General features: G+C 41.9%; 1 protein-coding gene across 1 annotated transcript in view; it reads right to left on the reverse strand.

Moving 5' to 3' along the window:
- LOC135532530 (4-aminobutyrate aminotransferase, mitochondrial-like) overlaps window positions 1-22,300 on the reverse strand; it is an 83,974-nt gene that overhangs the window by 41,978 nt on the left and 19,696 nt on the right. The window contains exons 2-5 of the mRNA XM_064960008.1: window positions 17,469-17,602; window positions 14,751-14,848; window positions 10,838-10,867; window positions 10,080-10,197 (exon numbers count right to left, since the gene is read on the reverse strand). Coding sequence (XP_064816080.1) covers window positions 10,080-10,197; window positions 10,838-10,867; window positions 14,751-14,848; window positions 17,469-17,538 — 316 coding nt within the window. The 5' untranslated portion in view covers window positions 17,539-17,602. The remainder of the gene's footprint in view (window positions 1-10,079; window positions 10,198-10,837; window positions 10,868-14,750; window positions 14,849-17,468; window positions 17,603-22,300) is intronic.

Here is a 22,300-nt window from a genome sequence, read left to right on the forward strand (position 1 = left end):
CATGTAATCTGGTCCTTGAACTGCTAATTCCTACTGCATTTAATCTGGCCCTTAACCTGCTAACTCCTACAATCTGGTCCTTAACCTGCTAACTCCTACTGCATGTAATCTGGTCCTTAACCTGCTAACTCCCACTGCATTTAATCTGGTCCTTAACCTACTAACTCCTACAGCATGTAATCTGGTCCTTAACCTGCTAACTCCTACAGCATGTAATCTGGTCCTTAACCTGCTAACTCCTACAATCTGGTCCTTAACCTGCTAAATCCTACTGCATGTAATCTGGTCCTTAACCTGCTAACTCCTACTGCATGTAATCTGGTCCTTAACCTGCTAACTCCTACAGCATGTAATCTGGTCCTTAACCTGCTAACTCCTACTGCATGTAATCTGGTCCTTAACCTGCTAACTCCTACTGCATGTAATCTGGTCCTTGAACTGCTAATTCCTACTGCATTTAATCTGGTCCTTAACCTGCTAACTCCTACAATCTGGTCCTTAACCTGCTAACTCCTACAGCATGTAATCTGGTCCTTAACCTGCTAACTCCTACAGCATGTAATCTGGTCCTTAACCTGCTAACTCCTACAACATGTAATCTGGTCCCTAACCTGCTAACTCCTACTGCATTTAATCTGGTCCTTAACCTGCTAACTCCTACAATCTGGTCCTTAACCTGCTAACTCCTACTGCATGTAATCTGGTCCTTGAACTGCTAATTCCTACTGCATGTAATCTGGTCCTTAACCTGCTAACTCCTACTGCATTTAATCTGGTCCTTAACCTGCTAACTCCTACAATCTGGTCCTTAACCTGCTAACTCCTACAACATGTAATCTGGTCCTTAACCTGCTAACTCCTACAGCATCTATAGATATCTGTATTGAGCCAATGTTGCCGTTAACTATATATCTCCTTTCAATCTTAGTCCAACTTCTCTCTGGGTAGAACCTTTAAATCTTAGTTCACCTTCTCTCTGGGTAGAACATTTAAATCGGAATCCACCTTCTCTCTGGGTAGAACCTTTGAATCCACCTTCTCTCTGGGTAGAACCTTTAAATCTGAATCCACCTTCTCTCTGGGTAGAACCTTTAAATCTGAATCCACCTTCTCTCTGGGTAGAATCTACCTCTCCTGTTCTATTATAGTCCCAGTCAGAGAGATTCTCAACTAGAATAGCTACATTGTGTCCTTCCTCCACTTCCTGACAGTTCCATTAGAACATTCTACAGTGATGTTATGAAACCTAAGTTAATAGGAGACATACCGTAGATACACATTTACATCATTAATGACTGCATGGAAATCCATCAGGACAAAGTCAAATATGCCGTGCACGCACACACGCACGCACGCACGCACGCACACACACACACACACCCCCCCCAGATAGGACATGAATAAGTCAGCCCCTGAACAGATGGCTTCTCTCTCAGTCTCAGATAAGAAAGAGTCCTAGAAACACGCCACACGCCCTAAATGGTTCCCTATTCCCTACATAGAGCTCTGGTCTAAAGTAGTGCACTATAAATGGTTCCCTATTCCCTACATAGAGCTCTGGTCTAAAGCAGTGCACTATAAATGGTTCCCTATTCCTACATAGAGCTCTGGTCTAAAGCAGTGCACTATAAATGGTTCCCTATTCCCTACATAGAGCTCTGGTCTAAAGCAGTGCACTATAAATGGTTCCCTATTCCCTACATAGAGCTCTGGTCTAAAGCAGTGCACTATAAATGGTTCCCTATTCCCTACATAGAGCTCTGGTCTAAAGTAGTGCACTATAAATGGTTCCCTATTCCCTACATAGAGCTCTGGTCTAAAGTAGTGCACTATAAATGGTTCCCTATTCCCTACATAGCGCTCTGGTCTAAAGTAGTGCACTATAAATGGTTCCCTATTCCCTACATAGAGCTCTGGTCTAAAGTAGTGCACTATAAATGGTTCCCTATTCCCTACATAGAGCTCTGGTCTAAAGTAGTGCACTATAAATGGTTCCCTATTCCCTACATAGAGCTCTGGTCTAAAGTAGTGCACTATAAATGGTTCCCTATTCCCTACATAGAGCTCTGGTCTAAAGTAGTGCACTATAAATGGTTCCCTATTCCCTACATAGAGCTCTGGTCAAAGGTAGTGCACTATAAATGGTTCCCTATTCCCTACATAGAGCTCTGGTCAAAAGTAGTGCACTATAAATGGTTCCCTATTCCCTACATAGAGCTCTGGTCAAAAGTAGTGCACTATAAATGGTTCCCTATTCCCTACATAGAGCTCTGGTCTAAAGTAGTGCACTATAAATGGTTCCCTATTCCCTACATAGAGCTTTGGTCTAAAGTAGTGCACTATAAATGGTTCCCTACTCCCTACATAGAGCTCTGGTCTAAAGTAGTGCACTATAAATGGTTCCCTATTCCCTACATAGAGCTTTGGTCTAAAGTAGTGCACTATAAATGGTTCCCTATATAGAGCTCTGGTCTAAAGTAGTGCACTATAAATGGTTCCCTACTCCCTACATAGAGCTCTGGTCAAAAGTAGTGCACTATAAATGGTTCCCTATTCCCTACATAGAGCTCTGGTCAAAAGTAGTGCACTATAAATGGAAAAGGGAGCCATTTGGAACACGGCCACTATCAGTCCATTGAAGTGCAGAGCAGCGTCCAGTATGTAGAAGTTTTATCATTGAGAGAACAGAGAGAGTTGGTTACTCTGCCAGGTCACGACCCCTGCCTGAAATACGACGCTTCCCGGCTAATGAGTAGCTGCAGTTTATACAGTAACTTCGGAAGTATTCAGACCCCTTGAGCTCTCCACATTTTGTTACGTTACAGCCTAATTACAAAACTGGTTAAATTGTTTTTTCCCCCCGATCCTTTATCCACGTACAATACCCCATAATGACAAAGCAAAAACAGGTCAACTTTGTTTGCTAATTTATTACCAATAAAAAAAACTTTGTTGAAGCACCTTTGGCAGCGATTACAGCATCGAGTCTTCTTGGGTATGACGCTACAAGCTTGGCACACCTGTATTTGTGGAGTTTCTCTCATTCTTCTCTACAGATCCTCTCAAGCTCTGTCAGGTTGGATGGGGAGTGTCGCTGCACAGCTACTTTCAGGTCTCTCCAGAGATGTTCGATCGGGTTCAAGTCCGGGCTCTGGCTGGGCCACTCAAGGACATTCAGAGACTTGTCCTGAAGCCACTCCTGCGTTGTCTTGGCTGTGTATTTAGGGTCGTTGTCCTGTTGGAAGATGAACCTTTGCCCCAGTCTGAGGTCCAGCGCTCTGGAGCAGGTTTTCATCAAGGATCTCTCTGTACTTTGCTCCGTTCATCTTTGTCTCGATCCTGACGAGTCTACCAATTCCTGCTGCTGAAACACGTCCCTACAGCATGATGCTGCCACCACCATGATTCACTGTAGGGATGCTGCCACCACCATGCTTCACTGTAGGGATAGTGCCATGTTTCCTCCAGATGTGACACTTGGCATTCAGGCCAAAGAGTTCAATCTTGGTTTCATCAGGCGAGAGAACCAGAGAATCTTGTTTCTCTTTAACTCCTCATAGCTGAGATGAAGTTGTGTAAAGACAAGGTCATCAATAACTAACTTACCTGTCCTAGACCTCATCATAACTAAACACATGAGGACCCCATCATAACTAAACACACGAGGACCTCATCAATACTAAACACATGAGGACCTCATCAATACTAAACACATGAGGACCTCATCAATACTAAACACACGAGGACCTCATCATAACTAAACACACGAGGACCTCATCATAACTAAACACATGAGGACCTCATCATAACTAAACACATGAGGACCTCATCATAACTAAACACATGAGGACCTCATCATAACTAAACACATGAGGACAAGGTCATCAATAACTACCTTACCTGTCCTAGACCTCATCATAACTAAACACATGAGGACGAGGTCATCAATAACTACCTTGTCTGTCCTAGACCTCATCATAACTAAACACACGAGGACCTCATCATAACTAAACACATGAGGACGAGGTCATCAATAACTACATTGTCTGTCCTAGACCTCATCATAACTAAACACATGAGGACCTCATCATAACTAAACACATGAGGACCTCATCATAACTAAACACATGAGGACAAGGTCATCAATAACTACCTTACCTGTCCTAGACCTCATCATAACTAAACACATGACGACCTCATCATAACTAAACACATGAGGACCTCATCATTACTAAACACACGATGACCTCATCATAACTAAACACACGAGGACCTCATCATAACTAAACACATGAGGACCTCATCATAACTAAACACACAAGGACGAGGTCATCATTAACTGCTGTCACGTTCGTCATACGAATGAGACCAAGGTATAGCGTGCTATGTGTACATTCTTCATTATTTAAAGAATGAAACACTGAACAAACTAACAAAATACTAAACATAGAACAAGATCCCACAAATACCAAAGGAATATGGCTACCTAAATATGGTCCCCAATCAGAGACAACGATAAACAGCTGCCTCTGATTGGGAACCATATCAGGCTACCATAAACATACAAATACCTAGACCTACAAAACTCTAGACAATTCAAAACCCCTAGACAATACAAAACCCCTAGACAATACAAAACCCCTAGACAATACAAAACCCCTAGACAATACAAAACCCCTAGACATTACAAAACCCCTAGACAATACAAAACCCCTAGACAATACAAAACCCCTAGAGAATACAAAACCAATAGACAATACAAAACCCCTAGACAATGCAAAACCAATAGACAATACAAAACCCCTAGACAATACAAAACCAATAGACAATACAAAACCCCTAGACAATTCAAAACTCCTAGACAATACAAAACCCCTAGACAATACAAAACCCCTAGACAATACAAAACCAATAGACAATACAAAACCAATAGACAATACAAAACCAATAGACAATCCAAAAACTAGCGTATCCACCCTAGTCACACCCTGACCTAACCAAAATATAAAGAAAACAGAGACATCTCAGGTCAGGGCGTGCCAACTGCTGTATGTGGCCTAGCCCTAAACCACTGTAATGTAAGCTAAGTCTCTCGCCTCCAGCTGCTTTCTGTGTTGCAATGTCAGGCTAAAAAACACAAGGTCCTCTCAGGTATATAGCTTTTGGTTTGCAGCGTTCTATAATATAGTGATATAACATAGTAACATAATAATATCATATAATAACAACCTATAATAATATCATATATAATAATAATAATATCCTATATAATAATAATAATATCCTATAATAATAATAATAATAATATCCTATAATAATAATAACATCATATATAATAATAATAATATCCTATATAATAATAACATCATATATAATAATAATAAAATCCTATATAATAATAATAATATCCTATATAATAATAATAATATCCTATATAATAATAATATCCTATATAATAATAATATCCTATATAATAATAATAATATCAAATATAATAATAATAATAACATATATAATAAAAATAATAATATCATATATAATAATAATAACCGATATAATAATAATATCCTATAATAATAATATCATATATAATAATAACCTATATAATAATAATAATATCCTATATAATAATAATAATATCCTATATAATAATAATAATATCCTATATAATAATAATAATATCATATATAAGGACGAGGTCATCAATAACTACCTTACCTGTCCTAGACCTCATCATAACTAAACACATGAGGACGAGGTCATCAATAACTACCTTGTCTGTCCTAGACCTCATCATAACTAAACACATGAGGACCTCATCATAACTAAACACATGAGGACCTCATCATAACTAAACACATGAGGACCTCATCATAACTAAACACATGAGGACCTCATCATAACTAAACACATGAGGACCTCATCATAACTAAACACATGAGGACAAGGTCATCAATAACTACCTTACCTGTCCTAGACCTCATCATAACTAAACACATGAGGACGAGGTCATCAATAACTACCTTACCTGTCCTAGACCTCATCATAACTAAACACATGAGGACCTCATCATTACTAAACACACAAGGACCTCATCATTACTAAACACATGAGGACCTCATCATAACTAAACACACGAGGACCTCATCATAACTAAACACACGAGGACCTCATAACTAAACACATGAGGACCTCATCATAACTAAACACATGAGGACAAGGTCATCAATAACTACCTTACCTGTCCTAGACCTCATCATAACTAAACACATGAGGACCTCATCATAACTAAACACATGAGGACCTCATCATAACTAAACACACGAGGACAAGGTCATCAATAACTACCTTGTCTGTCCTAGACCTCATCATAACTAAACACACAAGGACGAGGTCATCAATAACTACCTTGTCTGTCCTAGACCTCATCATATCTAAACACACGAGGACAAGGTCATCATTAACTGCTGTCACGTTCGTCATACGAATGAGACCAAGGTATAGCGTGCTATGTGTACATTCTTCTTTATTTAAAGAATGAAATACTGAACAAACTAACAAAATACTAAACATAGAACAAGATCCCACAAATACCAAAGGAATATGGCTACCTAAATATGGTCCCCAATCAGAGACAACGATAAACAGCTGCCTCTGATTGGGAACCATATCAGGCCACCATAAACATACAAATACCTAGACCTACAAAACTCTAGACATACAAAACCCCTAGACAATACAAAACCCCTAGACAATACAAAACCCCTAGACAATACAAAACCAATAGACAATACAAAACCCCTAGACAATTCAAAACCCCAAAACAATACAAAACCGCTAGACAATACAAAACCAATAGACAATCCAAAAACTAGCGTATCCACCCGAGTCACACCCTGACCTAACCAAAATATAAAGAAAACAGAGACATGTCAGGTCAGGGCGTGCCAACTGCTGTATGTGGCCTAGCCCTAAACCACTGTAATGTAAACTAAGTCTCTCGCCTCCAGCTGCTTTCTGTGTTGCAATGTCAGGCTAAAAAACACAAGGTCCTCTCAGGTATGTAGCTTTTGGTTTGCAGCGTTCTATAATATAGTGATATAACATCGTAACATAATAATATCATATAATAACAACCTATAATAATATCATATATAATAATAATATCCTATAATAATAATAACATCATATATAATAATAATAATAACATCATATATAATAATAATAATAAAATCCTATATAATAATAATAATAATATCCTATATAATAATAATAATATCCTATATAATAATAATATCCTATATAATAATAATAATATCATATATAATAATAACATATATAATAAAAATAATAATATCATATATAATAATAATAACCTATATAATAATAATATCCTATAATAATAATATCATATATAATAATAACCTATATAATAATAATAATAATATCCTATATAATAATAATAATATCATATATAAGGACGAGGTCATCAATAACTACCTTACCTGTCCTAGACCTCATCATAACTAAACACATGAGGACCTCATCATTACTAAACACATGAGGACCTCATCATAACTAAACACACGAGGACCTCATAACTAAACACATGAGGGCCTCATCATAACTAAACACATGAGGACAAGGTCATCAATAACTACCTTACCTGTCCTAGACCTCATCATAACTAAACACATGAGGACCTCATCAAAACTAAACACATGAGGACCTCATCATAACTAAACACACGAGGACAAGGTCATCAATAACTACCTTGTCTGTCCTAGACCTCATCATAACTAAACACACAAGGACGAGGTCATCAATAACTACCTTGTCTGTCCTAGACCTCATCATATCTAAACACACGAGGACAAGGTCATCATTAACTGCTGTCACGTCCGTCATACGAATGAGACCAAGGTATAGCGTGCTATGTGTACATTCTTCTTTATTTAAAGAATGTAACACTGAACAAACTAACCAAATACTAAACATAGAACAAGATCCCACAAATACCAAAGGAATATGGCTACCTAAATATGGTCCCCAATCAGAGACAACGATAAACAGCTGCCTCTGATTGGGAACCATATCAGGCCACCATAAACATACAAATACCTAGACCTACAAAACTCTAGACATACAAAACCCCTAGACAATACAAAACCCCTAGACAATACAAAACCCCTAGACAATACAAAACCCCTAGACAATACAAAACCCCTAGACAATACAAAACCCCTAGACAATACAAAACCCCTAGACAATACAAAACCCCTAGACAATACAAAACCAATAGACAATCCAAAAACTAGCGTATCCACCCGAGTCACACCCTGACCTAACCAAAATATAAAGAAAACAGAGACATGTCAGGTCAGGGCGTGCCAACTGCTGTATGTGGCCTAGCCCTAAACCACTGTAATGTAAACTAAGTCTCTTGCCTCCAGCTGCTTTCTGTGTTGCAATGTCAGGCTAAAAAACACAAGGTCCTCTCAGGTATGTAGCTTTTGGTTTGCAGCGTTCTATAATATAGTGATATAACATCGTAACATAATAATATCATATAATAACAACCTATAATAATATCATATATAATAATAATAATATCCTATATAATAATAATAATATCCTATAATAATAATAATAATAATAATATCCTATAATAATAATAATAATATCCTATAATAATAATAATAATATCCTATATAATACTAATATCCTACATAATAATAATATCATATATATTAATAATAATATCATATATAATTATAATAACATATATAATACAAATAATAATATCATATAACAATAAAAATAATATCATATAATAATAAAAATAATAATATCCTATATAATAATAATATCCTATATAATAATAATAATAGCCTATAATAATAATAATAATATCATATATAATAATAATAATATCCTATATAATAATAATAATAATAATAATATCCTATATAATAATAATATTATCATATATAATAATAATATCATATATAATAATAATAATATCCTATATAATAATAATACTATCCTATATAATAATAATAATATCCTATATAATAATATCCTATATAATAATAATATTTTCCTATATAATAATAATAATATCCTATATAATAATAATAATATCCTATATAATAATAATATCATATATAATAATAATAATATCATATATAATAATAATAGCCTATAATAATATCCCATATAATAATAATAATATCCTATATAATAATAATACAGACTCTTTTCTCCAAGGAGACTTACAGTCATGCATGCATACATTTTAGGCCTAAAATCAACCCCCACTATCCTGGTGTTGCAGGCGCCCTGCTCTGCCCACTGAGTTACAGTGAACCGCTAACCTTGAGAGTCTAGTTCAACACCTGCCAGGCAGAAGTGCTGTGGTGTCAAAATGGGAAAATGCTATGCTACAGATAAGTTGCTTACCTCCAGCATGCTACTCTGTCAAACTATAGAACACATGACTAGCAAGATCTTCTAGACACCAACCGATAAGGATGGAGTAGGCTTGTGTGCTAACCAATAGGAATAGAGGAGATGTGTGGGCTAACCAATAGGAATAGAGGAGATGTGTGGGCTAACCAATAGGAATAGAGGAGATGTGTGTGCTAACCAATAGGAATAGAGGAGATGTGTGGGCTAACCAATAGGAATAGATTAGATATGTGGGCTAACCAATAGGAAGAGAGGAGATCTGGGTACTAACCAATAGGAATAGAGGAGATCTGGGTATTAACCAATAGGAATAGAGGAGATCTGGGTACTAACCAATAAGGATGGAGATCTGTGTAAATCAAATAACATTTTGTTGGTAACATACAAACGGTTAGCAAATGTTATTGCGAGTGTAGCGAAATGCTTGTGGTGTAGAGAAATGCTTTTACTGACCAACAGGGAAGGAGGAGATGTGTGTACTGACCAATAGGGATTGAGGAGATGTGTGTACTAACCAATAGGGATGGAGGAGATGTGTGTACTGACCAATAAGGATGGAGCAGATGTGTGTACTGACCAATAAGGATGGAGCAGATGTGTGTACTGACCTATAGGAATAGAGGAGATCTGTGTGTAGACGTCCAGCATGCGGTTTCCGTCCACGTCCACCAGGTAGTTTCCTCTGCTCTCCTCATAGTTACAGAAGAAATTGATTGCTCCCACATTCTGGGGGAGGGGAGAGAGAGCGAGAGAGAGACAGAAAGAGAGAGAGTGACAGAGAGTGAGAGAGAGACAGAAAGGGAGAGAGTGACAGAGAGACAGAAAGAGAGAGACAGAAAGAGAGAGAGTGACCGAGAGTGAGAGAGAGACAGAGAGAGAGTGACAGAGAGTGAGATAGAGTCAGAGAGAGAGTGACAGAGACAGAGAGAGAGACAGAAAGAGAGAGCGAGACAGAAAAAGAGAAAGAGAGAAAGAGAGAGAGAAAGAGAGAGAAAGAGAGAAAGAGACAGAGAGACACAGAGTCACAGAGAGTGACAGAGAGTGACAGAGAGTGACAGAGAGTGACAGAGAGTGACAGAGAGTGTGAGAGAGTGTGAGAGAGTGAGAGAGAGAGAGAGAGAGAGAGGGGGAGACAGAGAGAGAGTGACAGAGTGACAGAGACAAAGAGACAGAGAGACAGAGAGACAGAGAGATAAGGTATTCATTCAGTTAACTCAGTCTAGACACAGAGAGAGACTGTGTGTCTGCGTTGTGTTTGTCTGCGCTGTGTGCGCATGCAAGGGTGTGACGCAAGAATGCATTGTTTTATTCCATCATCAAAACAGCCTCACACACACTCTCTCTCTCTCTCTCTCTCTTGGCATACCTGCATCTCTCCCAACTGTTTGGTCAGCTCCTGGTGGGGGAGGAGAAGGAGAGAGGGGGAGGAGAGAGGAGGAAAGAGGGAGGAGAGAGGAGGAGGGAGGGGAGGAGAGGAGGGAGGAGAGTAGAGGAGAGAGGAGGAGGAGGAGATGAAGAGAGAGATGTCAGGTCAGGGTGGTTCCTCAACAGTAGGTTAATGTATCTCAAAATGGCAGTCTATTCCTCCATAGTGCCCTGGTCTAATACAGTCTATTCCCTCCATAGTGCCCTGGTCTAATACAGTCTATTCCCTCCATAGTGCCCTGGTCTAATACAGTCTATTCCCTCCATAGTGCCCTGGTCTAATACAGTCTATTCCCTCCATAGTGCCCTGGTCTAATACAGTCTATTCCCTCCATAGTGCCCTGGTATAATACAGTCTATTCCCTCCATAGTGCCCTGGTCTAATACAGTCTATTCCCTCCATAGTGCCCTGGTCTAATACAGTCTATTCCCTCCATAGTGCCCTGGTCTAATACAGTCTATTCCCTCCATAGTGCCCTGGTCTAATACAGTCTATTCCCTCCATAGTGCCCTGGTCTAATACAGTCTATTCCCTCCATAGTGCCCTGGTCTAATACAGTCTATTCCCTCCATAGTGCCCTGGTCTAATGCAGTCTATTCCCTCCATAGTGCAGTCTATTCCCTCCATAGTGCCCTGGTCTAATGCAGTCTATTCCCTCCATAGTGCCCTGGTCTAATGCAGCCTATTCCCTCCATAGTGCCCTGGTCTAATGCAGCCTATTCCCTCCATAGTGCCCTGGTCTAATGCAGTCTATTCCCTGGTCTAATGCAGTCTATTCCCTGGTCTAATACAGTCTACTCCCTCCATAGTGCCCTGGTCTAATGCAGTCTATTCCCTGGTCTAATGCAGCCTATTCCCTCCATAGTGCCCTGGTCTAATACAGTCTATTCCCTCCATAGTGCAGTCTATTCCCTCCATAGTGCCCTGGTCTAATGCAGTCTATTTCCTCCATAGTGCCCTGGTCTAATGCAGTCTATTCCCTGGTCTAATACAGTCTACTCCCTCCATAGTGCCCTGGTCTAATGCAGTCTATTCCCTGGTCTAATGCAGCCTATTCCCTCCATAGTGCCCTGGTCTAATGCAGTCTATTCCCTCCATAGTGCCCTGGTCTAATACAGTCTACTCCCTCCATAGTGCCCTGGTCTAATGCAGTCTATTCCCTGGTCTAATGCAGCCTATTCCCTCCATAGTGCCCTGGTCTAGTGCAGTCTATTCCCTCCATAGTGCCCTGGTCTAATGCAGCCTATTCCCTCCATAGTGCAGTCTATTCCCTCCATAGTGCCCTGGTCTAATGCAGCCTATTCCTCCATAGTGCCCTGGTCTAATACAGTCTATTCCCTCCATAGTGCCCTGGTCTAATACAGTCTATTCCCTCCATAGTGCCCTGGTCTAATACAGTCTATTCCCTCCATAGTGCCCTGGTCTAATGCAGCCTATTCCCTCCATAGTGCCCTGGTCTAATACAGTCTATTCCCTCCATAGTGCCCTGGTCTAATGCAGTCTATTCCCTCCATAGTGCCCTGGTCTAATTTACATTTACATTTAAGTCATTTAGCAGACGCTCTTATCCAGAGCGACTTACAAATTGGATTCACGTTTTTAGTCTATTCCCTCCATAGTGCCCTGGTCTAATGCAGCCTATTCCCTCCATAGTGCCCTGGTCTAATACAGTCTATTCCCTCCATAGTGCCCTGGTCTAATGCAGCCTATTCCCTCCATAGTGCCCTGGTCTAATACAGCCTATTCCCTCCATAGTGCCCTGGTCTAATGCAGTCTATTCCCTCCATAGTGCCCTGGTCTAATACAGTCTATTCCCTCCATAGTGCCCTGGTCTAATACAGTCTATTCCCTCCATAGTGCCCTGGTCTAATACAGTCTATTCCCTCCATAGTGCCCTGGTCTAATACAGTCTATTCCCTCCATAGTGCCCTGGTCTAATGCAGTCTATTCCCTCCATAGTGCAGTCTATTCCCTCCATAGTGCCCTGGTCTAATGCAGTCTATTGCCTCCATAGTGCAGTCTATTCCCTCCATAGTGCCCTGGTCTAATGCAGCCTATTCCCTCCATAGTGCCCTGGTCTAATGCAGTCTATTCCCTGGTCTAATGCAGAATATTCCCTGGTCTAATACAGTCTATTCCCTCCATAGTGCCCTGGTCTAATGCAGCCTATTCCCTCCATAGTGCCCTGGTCTAATGCAGTCTATTCCCTGGTCTAATGCAGTCTATTCCCTGGTCTAATACAGTCTATTCCCTCCATAGTGCCCTGGTCTAATACAGTCTATTCCTTCCATAGTGCCCTGGTCTAATACAGTCTATTCCCTCCATAGTGCCCTGGTCTAATGCTATCTATTCCCTCCATAGTGCAGTCTATTCCCTCCATAGTGCCCTGGTCTAATGCAGTCTATTCCCTCCATAGTGCCCTGGTCTAATGCAGCCTATTCCCTCCATAGTGCCCTGGTCTAATGAAGCCTATTCCCTCCATAGTGCCCTGGTCTAATGCAGTCTATTCCCTCCATAGTGCCCTGGTCTAATGCAGCCTATTCCCTCCATAGTGCCCTGGTCTAATACAGTCTATTCCCTCCATAGTGCCCTGGTCTAATTCAGTCTATTCCCTCCATAGTGCCCTGGTCTAATGCAGTCTATTCCCTCCATAGTGCCCTGGTCTAATGCAGCCTATTCCCTCCATAGTGCCCTGGTCTAATGCAGTCTATTCCCTGGTCTAATGCAGCCTATTCCCTCCATAGTGCCCTGGTCTAATGCAGTCTATTTCCTCCATAGTGCCCTGGTCTAATGCAGTCTATTCCCTGGTCTAATGCAGCCTATTCCCTCCATAGTGCCCTGGTCTAATGCAGTCTATTCCCTCCATAGTGCCCTGGTCTAATACAGTCTACTCCCTCCATAGTGCCCTGGTCTAATGCAGTCTATTCCCTGGTCTAATGCAGCCTATTCCCTCCATAGTGCCCTGGTCTAGTGCAGTCTATTCCCTCCATAGTGCCCTGGTCTAATGCAGCCTATTCCCTCCATAGTGCCCTGGTCTAATACAGTCTATTCCCTCCATAGTGCCCTGGTCTAATACAGTCTATTCCTCCATAGTGCCCTGGTCTAATGCAGCCTATTCCTCCATAGTGCCCTGGTCTAATACAGTCTATTCCCTCCATAGTGCCCTGGTCTAATACAGTCTATTCCCTCCATAGTGCCCTGGTCTAATGCAGCCTATTCCCTCCATAGTGCCCTGGTCTAATGCAGCCTATTCCCTCCATAGTGCCCTGGTCTAATACAGTCTATTCCCTCCATAGTGCCCTGGTCTAATACAGTCTATTCCCTCCATAGTGCCCTGGTCTAATGCAGCCTATTCCCTCCATAGTGCCCTGGTCTAATGCAGCCTATTCCCTCCATAGTGCCCTGGTCTAATGCAGTCTATTCCCTCCATAGTGCCCTGGTCTAATACAGCCTATTCCCTCCATAGTGCCCTGGTCTAATGCAGCCTATTCCCTCCATAGTGCCCTGGTCTAATGCAGCCTATTCCCTCCATAGTGCCCTGGTCTAATGCAGCCTATTCCCTCCATAGTGCAGTCTATTCCCTCCATAGTGCCCTGGTCTAATGCAGTCTATTCCCTCCTTAGTGCCCTGGTCTAATGCAGCCTATTCCCTCCTTAGGGTTCTGTTTGGGACGAAGTCTGTGTGCAACAGAGTGTTCAGGATGGGTGTGTACAGTCCACTGTTCCCATCGCAGGGTCACACAGAGGTCACCACTGAACATGACCCATGTCAAACAGAAGGAGCCAGACTGCTATAGTTCCTACTGGTCCATGGTGCTGTTAGTGGCGTACAGGGGCTCTGTGTGGTTCAGTACCTTGGAACGGGGTCCTGGGACCTCGGTCTTCATGGACGGCCCGTCGTACTCAAACTCCATCTGAGTCTTAGCTGCTGCCTTACTCGCATACCTGCAGCCTGTCCACACACACACACACACACACACACACACACACACACACACACACACACACACACACACACACACACACACACACACACACACACACACACACACACACACACACACAGTTAAGGCAATGCTGTGTTGCTGACTTGATCCTTCATCTTAACCTTCGACAAGGACAAACCCTCCATTCATTATGTCGTATCAGCCTTACATTAGTCTGTCTGGCCACAGGGTGATATCACTAGTCTGTCTGGCCACAGGGTGATATCATTAGTCTGTCTGGCCACAGGGTGATATCATTAGTCTGTCTGGCCACAGGGTGATATCATTAGTCTGTCTGGCCACAGGGTGATATCATTAGTCTGTCTGGCCACAGGGTGATATCATTAGTCTGTCTGGCCACAGGTTGATATCATTAGTCTGTCTGGCACACAGGGTGATATCATTAGTCTGTCTGGCACACAGGGTGATATCATTAGTCTGTCTGGCACACAGGGTGATATCATTAGTCCGTCTGGCCACAGGGTGATATCATTAGTCTGTCTGGCCACAGGGTGATATCATTAGTCTGTCTGGCCACAGGGTGATATCATTAGTCTGTCTGGCCACAGGGTGATATCATTAGTCCGTCTGGCCACAGGGTGATATCATTAGTCTGTCTGGCCACAGGGTGATATCATTAGTCTGTCTGGCCACAGGGTGATATCATTAGTCCGTCTGGCCACAGGGTGATATCATTAGTCTGTCTGGCCACAGGGTGATATCAGTAGTCTGTCTGGCCACAGGGTGATATCATTAGTCTGTCTGGCACACAGGGTGATATCATTAGTCTGTCTGGCCACAGGGTGATATCATTAGTCTGTCTGGCACACAGGGTGATATCATTAGTCTGTCTTGCCACAGGGTGATACCATTAGTCTGTCTGGCCACAGGGTGATATCATTAGTCTGTCTGGCCACAGGGTGATATCATTAGTCCGTCTGGCCACAGGGTGATATCATTAGTCCGTCTGGCCACAGGGTGATATCATTAGTCCGTCTGGCCACAGGGTATGTAGGGTGATATTAGTCTGTCTGGCCACAGGGTGATATCATTAGTCTGTCTGGTCACAGGGTGATACCATTAGTCTGTCTGGCCACAGGGTGATATCATTAGTCTGTCTGGCCACAGGGTGATATCATTAGTCTGTCTGGCCACAGGGTGATACCATTAGTCTGTCTGGCCACAGGGTGATATCATTAGTCTGTCTGGCCACAGGGTATGTAGGGTGATATCATTAGTCTGTCTGGCCACAGGGTATGTAGGGTGATACCATTAGTCTGTCTGGCCACAGGGTATGTAGGGTGATATCATTAGTCTGTCTGGCCACAGGGTATGTAGGGTGATACCATTAGTCTGTCTGGCTACAGGGTGATACCATTAGTCTGTCTTAACCATGTAGCTGACCTCTGTTTTATGATTGAGGAAGCTGACTCATTAAGAGACTGTTGGCTACAGGGAACAGCAGCAAGGTCAGTAGTGTGACGTTTCTACCAGTGTGTGTGTGTGTGTATACCAAACAGTGATATAACTGGAATAGAGCTGATTGCATATAGATATTACCTCTAACAGACATAACCATAACCTGTACACACTACTGTTCCTACTACCTCTTATGTGTGTGTGAGCGGAGTGTGTGAGCGATGTGTGTGAGCGGCGTGTGTGAGGGGCGTGTGTGAGCGGCGTGTGTGAGCGGCGTGTGTGAGCGGAGTGTGTGAGCGGTGTGTGTGAGCGGTGTGTGTGAGTAGAGTGTGTGAGCGGTGTGTGTGAGCAGAGTGTGTGAGCGGAGTGTGTGAGGGGAGTGTGTGAGCGGAGTGTGTGAGCGGTGTGTGTGAGCGGTGTGTGTGAGGGGAGTGTGTGAGCGGTGTGTGTGAGCGGAGTGTGTGAGGGGAGTGTGTGAGCGGAGTGTGTGAGGGGAGTGTGTGAGCGGTGTGTGTGAGCGGTGTGTGTGAGCGGAGTGTGTGTGAGGGGAGTGTGTGAGGGGAGTGTGTGAGCGGAGTGTGTGTGGGGAGTGTGTGAGCGGAGTGTGTGTGAGGGGGAGTGTGTGAGGGGAGTGTGTGAGCGGGGTGTGTGAGGGGAGTGTGTGAGCGTTGTGTGAGGGGAGTGTGTGAGCGGTGTGTGTGAGGGGTGTGTGTGAGCGGAGTGTGTGAGCGGAGTGTGTGAGCGGTGTGTGTGAGCGGTGTGTGTGAGGGGAGTGTGTGAGCGGAGTGTGTGAGGGGAGTGTGTGAGCGGAGTGTGTGAGGGGAGTGTGTGAGCGGTGTGTGTGAGGGGAGTGTGTGAGGGGAGTGTGTGAGCGGTGTGTGTGAGCGGTGTGTGTGAGGGGAGTGTGTGAGGGGAGTGTGTGAGGGGAGTGTGTGAGCGGGTGTGTGAGGGGAGTGTGTGAGGGGAGTGTGTGAGGGGAGTGTGTGAGGGGAGTGTGTGAGCGGTGTGTGTGAGGGGAGTGTGTGAGGGGAGTGTGTGAGGGGAGTGTGTGAGCGGAGTGTGTGAGCGGTGTGTGTGAGGGGAGTGTGTGAGCGGAGTGTGTGAGGGGAGTGTGTGAGCGGTGTGTGTGAGCGGTGTGTGTGAGCGGTGTGTGTGAGCGGTGTGTACCTGGTGCAGTGAGCCTGAGGTTCTGCTGGAGGGAGAGGACCAGCTGCCTGCTGAGCAGAGAGGTCGCCATGACTCAGAACAACAGAATGAGGCAGAGAGAGAAGGACAGTCCTCAACACCTGCCTTCACGCCACCTGAAGACGGAGGGTGAAATGTCATATACAATCAGAGGACACACACACAGAGAGACAGAGAGACAGAGAGACAGAGAGACAGAGAGACAGAGAGACAGAGAGAGAGAGAGAGGACTAAGGCATAGGTACAGTTCTCAGAGCAGTGGTTTTAACTGAGAATCCATCCTACAGCACCACAAGTCTGACAGACAGTGTAGAGGTTAGCAGCACAGAGACAGACAGTGAGAGGTGTGTGTGTGTGTGTGTGTGTGTGTGTGTGTGTGTGTGTGTGTGTGTGTGTGTGTGTGTGTGGAGGCGTTATGGGTGGGGTTATGATAACTAAAAGGCATCAGAGGACAACTGACTGGCTTCACAAATCCTATCAGGTTTTGATCAACTGTATAAATCCCCAGGTGGTATAAACTGCATAAATCCCCAGGTGGTATAAATCCCCAGGTGGTATAAACTGTATAAATCCTATCAGGTTGTATAAACTGTATAAATCCTATCAGGTTGTATAAACTGTATAAATCCCCAGGTGGTATAAACTGTATAAATCCCCAGGTTGTATAAACTGTATAGATCCCCAGGTGGTATAAACTGTATAAATCCCCAGGTGGTATAAACTGTATAAATCCCCAGGTGGTATAAACTGAAAAATCCCCAGGTGGTATAAACTGTATAAATCCCCAGGTGGTATAAACTGTATAAATCCCCAGGTGGTATAAACTGTATAAATCCCCAGGTGGTATAAATCCCCAGGTGGTATAAATCCCCAGGTGGTATAAATCCCCAGGTGGTATAAATCCCCAGGTGGTATAAATCCCCAGGTGGTATAAATCCCCAGGTGGTATAAATCCCCAGGTGGTATAAACTGTATAAATCCTATCAGGTTGTATAAACTGTATAAATCCCCAGGTGGTATAAACTGTATAAATCCCCAGGTGGTATAAACTGTATAAATCCCCAGGTGGTATAAACTGTATAAATCCCCAGGTGGTATAAATCCCCAGGTGGTATAAATCCCCAGGTGGTATAAATCCCCAGGTGGTATAAATCCCCAGGTGGTATAAACTGTATAAATCCCCAGGTTGTATAAACTGTATAAATCCCCAGGTGGTATAAACTGTATAAATCCTATCAGGTTGTATAAACTGTATAAATCCCCAGGTTGTATAAACTGTATAAATCCCCAGGTGGTATAAACTGCATAAATCCCCAGGTGGTATAAACTGTATAAATCCCCAGGTGGTATAAACTGCATAAATCCCCAGGTGGTATAAACTGCATAAATCCCCAGGTGGTATAAACTGTATAAATCCCCAGGTTGTATAAACTGCATAAATCCCCAGGTTGTATAAACTGTATAAATCCCCAGGTGGTATAAATCCCCAGGTGGTATAAACTGTATAAATCCCCAGGTGGTATAAACTGTATAAATCCCCAGGTGGTATAAACTGTATAAATCCTATCAGGTTGTATAAACTGCATAAATCCCCAGGTTGTATAAATCCCCAGTTGGTATAAACTGCATAAATCCCCAGGTGGTATAAACTGCATAAATCCCCAGGTGGTATAAACTGTATAAATCCCCAGGTGGTATAAACTGTATAAATCCCCAGGTGGTATAAACTGCATAAATCCCCAGGTGGTATAAACTGTATAAATCCTATCAGGTTTTGATCAACTGTATAAATCCCCAGGTTGTATAAACTGTACAAATCCCCAGGTTTTGATCAACTGTATAAATTCCCAGGTTATATAAACTGTATAAATCCCCAGGTTGTATAAATCCCCAGGTTGTATAAATCCCCAGGTTGTATAAATCCCCAGGTTTTCTAAACTGTATAAATCCCCAGGTTGTATAAACTGTATAAATCCCCAGGTTGTATAAATCCCCAGGTTGTATAAATCCCCAGGTTTTCTAAACTGTATAAATCCCCAGGTTGTATAAACTGTATAAATCCCCAGGTTGTATAAATCCCCAGGTTATATGATCTGCATAAATCCCCAGGTTTTCTAAACTGTATAAATCCCCAGGTTGTATAAATCCCCAGGTTGTATAAACTGTATAAATCCCAGGTGGTATAAACTGTATAAATCCCCAGGTTGTATAAACTGTATAAATCCCCAGGTGGTATAAACTGCATAAATCACCAGGTGGTATAAACTGTATAAATCCCCAGGTGGTATAAACTGTATAAATCCCCAGGTGGTATAAACTGCATAAATCACCAGGTGGTATAAACTGTATAAATCCCCAGGTGGTACAAATCCCCAGGTGGTATAAACTGTATAAATCCCCAGGTGGTATAAACTGTATAAATCCCCAGGTGGTATAAACTGTATAAATCCCCAAGTGGTATAAATCCCCAGGTGGTATAAATCCCCAGGTGGTATAAACTGTATAAATCCCCAGGTGGTATAAATCCCCAGGTGGTATAAACTGTATAAATCCCCAGGTGGTATAAACTGTATAAATCCCCAGGTGGTATAAATCCCCAGGTGGTATAAACTGTATAAATCCTATCAGGTTGTATAAACTGTATAAATCCCCAAGTTGTATAAACTGTATAAATCCTATCAGGTTGTATAAACTGCATAAATCCCCAGGTTGTATAAACTGCATAAATCCCCAGGTGGTATAAACTGTATAAATCCCCAGGTGGTATAAACTGTATAAATCCCCAGGTGGTATAAATCCCCAGGTGGTATAAACTGTATAAATCCTATCAGGTTGTATAAACTGTATAAATCCCCAAGTTGTATAAACTGTATAAATCCTATCAGGTTGTATAAACTGCATAAATCCCCAGGTTGTATAAACTGCATAAATCCCCAGGTGGTATAAACTGCATAAATCCCCAGGTTGTATAAACTGCATAAATCCCCAGGTGGTATAAACTGTATAAATCCCCAGGTGGTATAAATCCCCAGGTGGTATAAACTGTATAAATCCCCAGGTGGTATAAACTGTATAAATCCCCAGGTGGTATAAACTGTATAAATCCCCAGGTGGTATAAACTGCATAAATCCCCAGGTGGTATAAACTGCATAAATCCCCAGGTGGTATAAACTGTATAAATCCCCAGGTGGTATAAACTGTATAAATCCCCAGGTGGTATAAACTGCATAAATCCCCAGGTTGTATAAACTGTATAAATCCCCAGGTGGTATAAACTGTATAAATCCCCAGGTGGTATAAACTGTATAAATCCCCAGGTGGTATAAACTGTATAAATCCCCAGGTGGTATAAACTGCATAAATCCCCAGGTGGTATAAACTGTATAAATCCCCAGGTGGTATAAACTGTATAAATCCTATCAGGTTTTGATCAACTGTATAAATCCCCAGGTTGTATAAACTGTACAAATCCCCAGGTTTTGATCAACTGTATAAATCCCCAGGTTATATAAACTGTATAAATCCCCAGGTTGTATAAATCCCCAGGTTGTATAAATCCCCAGGTTGTATAAATCCCCAGGTTTTCTAAACTGTATAAATCCCCAGGTTGTATAAACTGTATAAATCCCCAGGTTGTATAAATCCCCAGGTTATATAATCTGTATAAATCCCCAGGTTTTCTAAACTGTATAAATCCCCAGGTTGTATAAATCCCCAGGTTGTATAAACTGTATAAATTCCCTGGTGGTATAAACTGTATAAATCCCCAGGTTGTATAAACTGCATAAATCCTATCAGGTTTTCTAACTGTATAAATCCTATCAGGTTTTGATCAACTGTATAAATCCTATCAGGTGGTATAAACTGTATAAATCCCCAGGTTGTATAAACTGTATAAATCCCCAGGTTTTCTAAACTGTATAAATCCCCAGGTGGTATAAACTGCATAAATCCCCAGGTGGTATAAACTGCATAAATCCCCAGGTTGTATAAACTGCATAAATCCCCAGGTTGTATAAACTGCATAAATCCCCAGGTTGTATAAACTGCATAAATCCCCAGGTTGTATAAACTGCATAAATCCCCAGGTTGTATAAATCCCCAGGTGGTATAAACTGCATAAATCCCCAGGTGGTATAAATCCCCAGGTTATATAATCTGTATAAATCCCCAGGTTTTCTAAACTGTATAAATCCCCAGGTTGTATAAATCCCCAGGTTATATAATCTGTATAAATCCCCAGGTTTTCTAAACTGTATAAATCCCCAGGTTGTATAAACTGTATAAATTCCCTGGTGGTATAAACTGTATAAATCCCCAGGTTGTATAAACTGCATAAATCCTATCAGGTTTTCTAACTGTATAAATCCTATCAGGTTTTGATCAACTGTATAAATCCTATCAGGTTGTATAAACTGTATAAATCCCAGGTGGTATAAACTGTATAAATCCCCAGGTTGTATAAACTGTATAAATCCCCAGGTGGTACAAATCCCCAGGTGGTATAAACTGTATAAATCCCCAGGTGGTATAAACTGTATAAATCCCCAGGTGGTATAAATCCCCAGGTGGTATAAATCCCCAGGTGGTATAAACTGTATAAATCCCCAGGTGGTATAAATCCCCAGGTGGTATAAACTGTATAAATCCCCGGGTGGTATAAATCCCCAGGTGGTATAAACTGTATAAATCCCCAGGTGGTATAAACTGTATAAATCCCCAGGTGGTATAAACTGTATAAATCCCCAGGTGGTATAAATCCCCAGGTGGTATAAACTGTATAAATCCTATCAGGTTGTATAAACTGTATAAA

Source organism: Oncorhynchus masou, unplaced genomic scaffold (genome assembly GCF_036934945.1).
Source record: "Oncorhynchus masou masou isolate Uvic2021 unplaced genomic scaffold, UVic_Omas_1.1 unplaced_scaffold_1898, whole genome shotgun sequence".
Taxonomy (NCBI): Eukaryota; Metazoa; Chordata; class Actinopteri; order Salmoniformes; family Salmonidae; genus Oncorhynchus; species Oncorhynchus masou.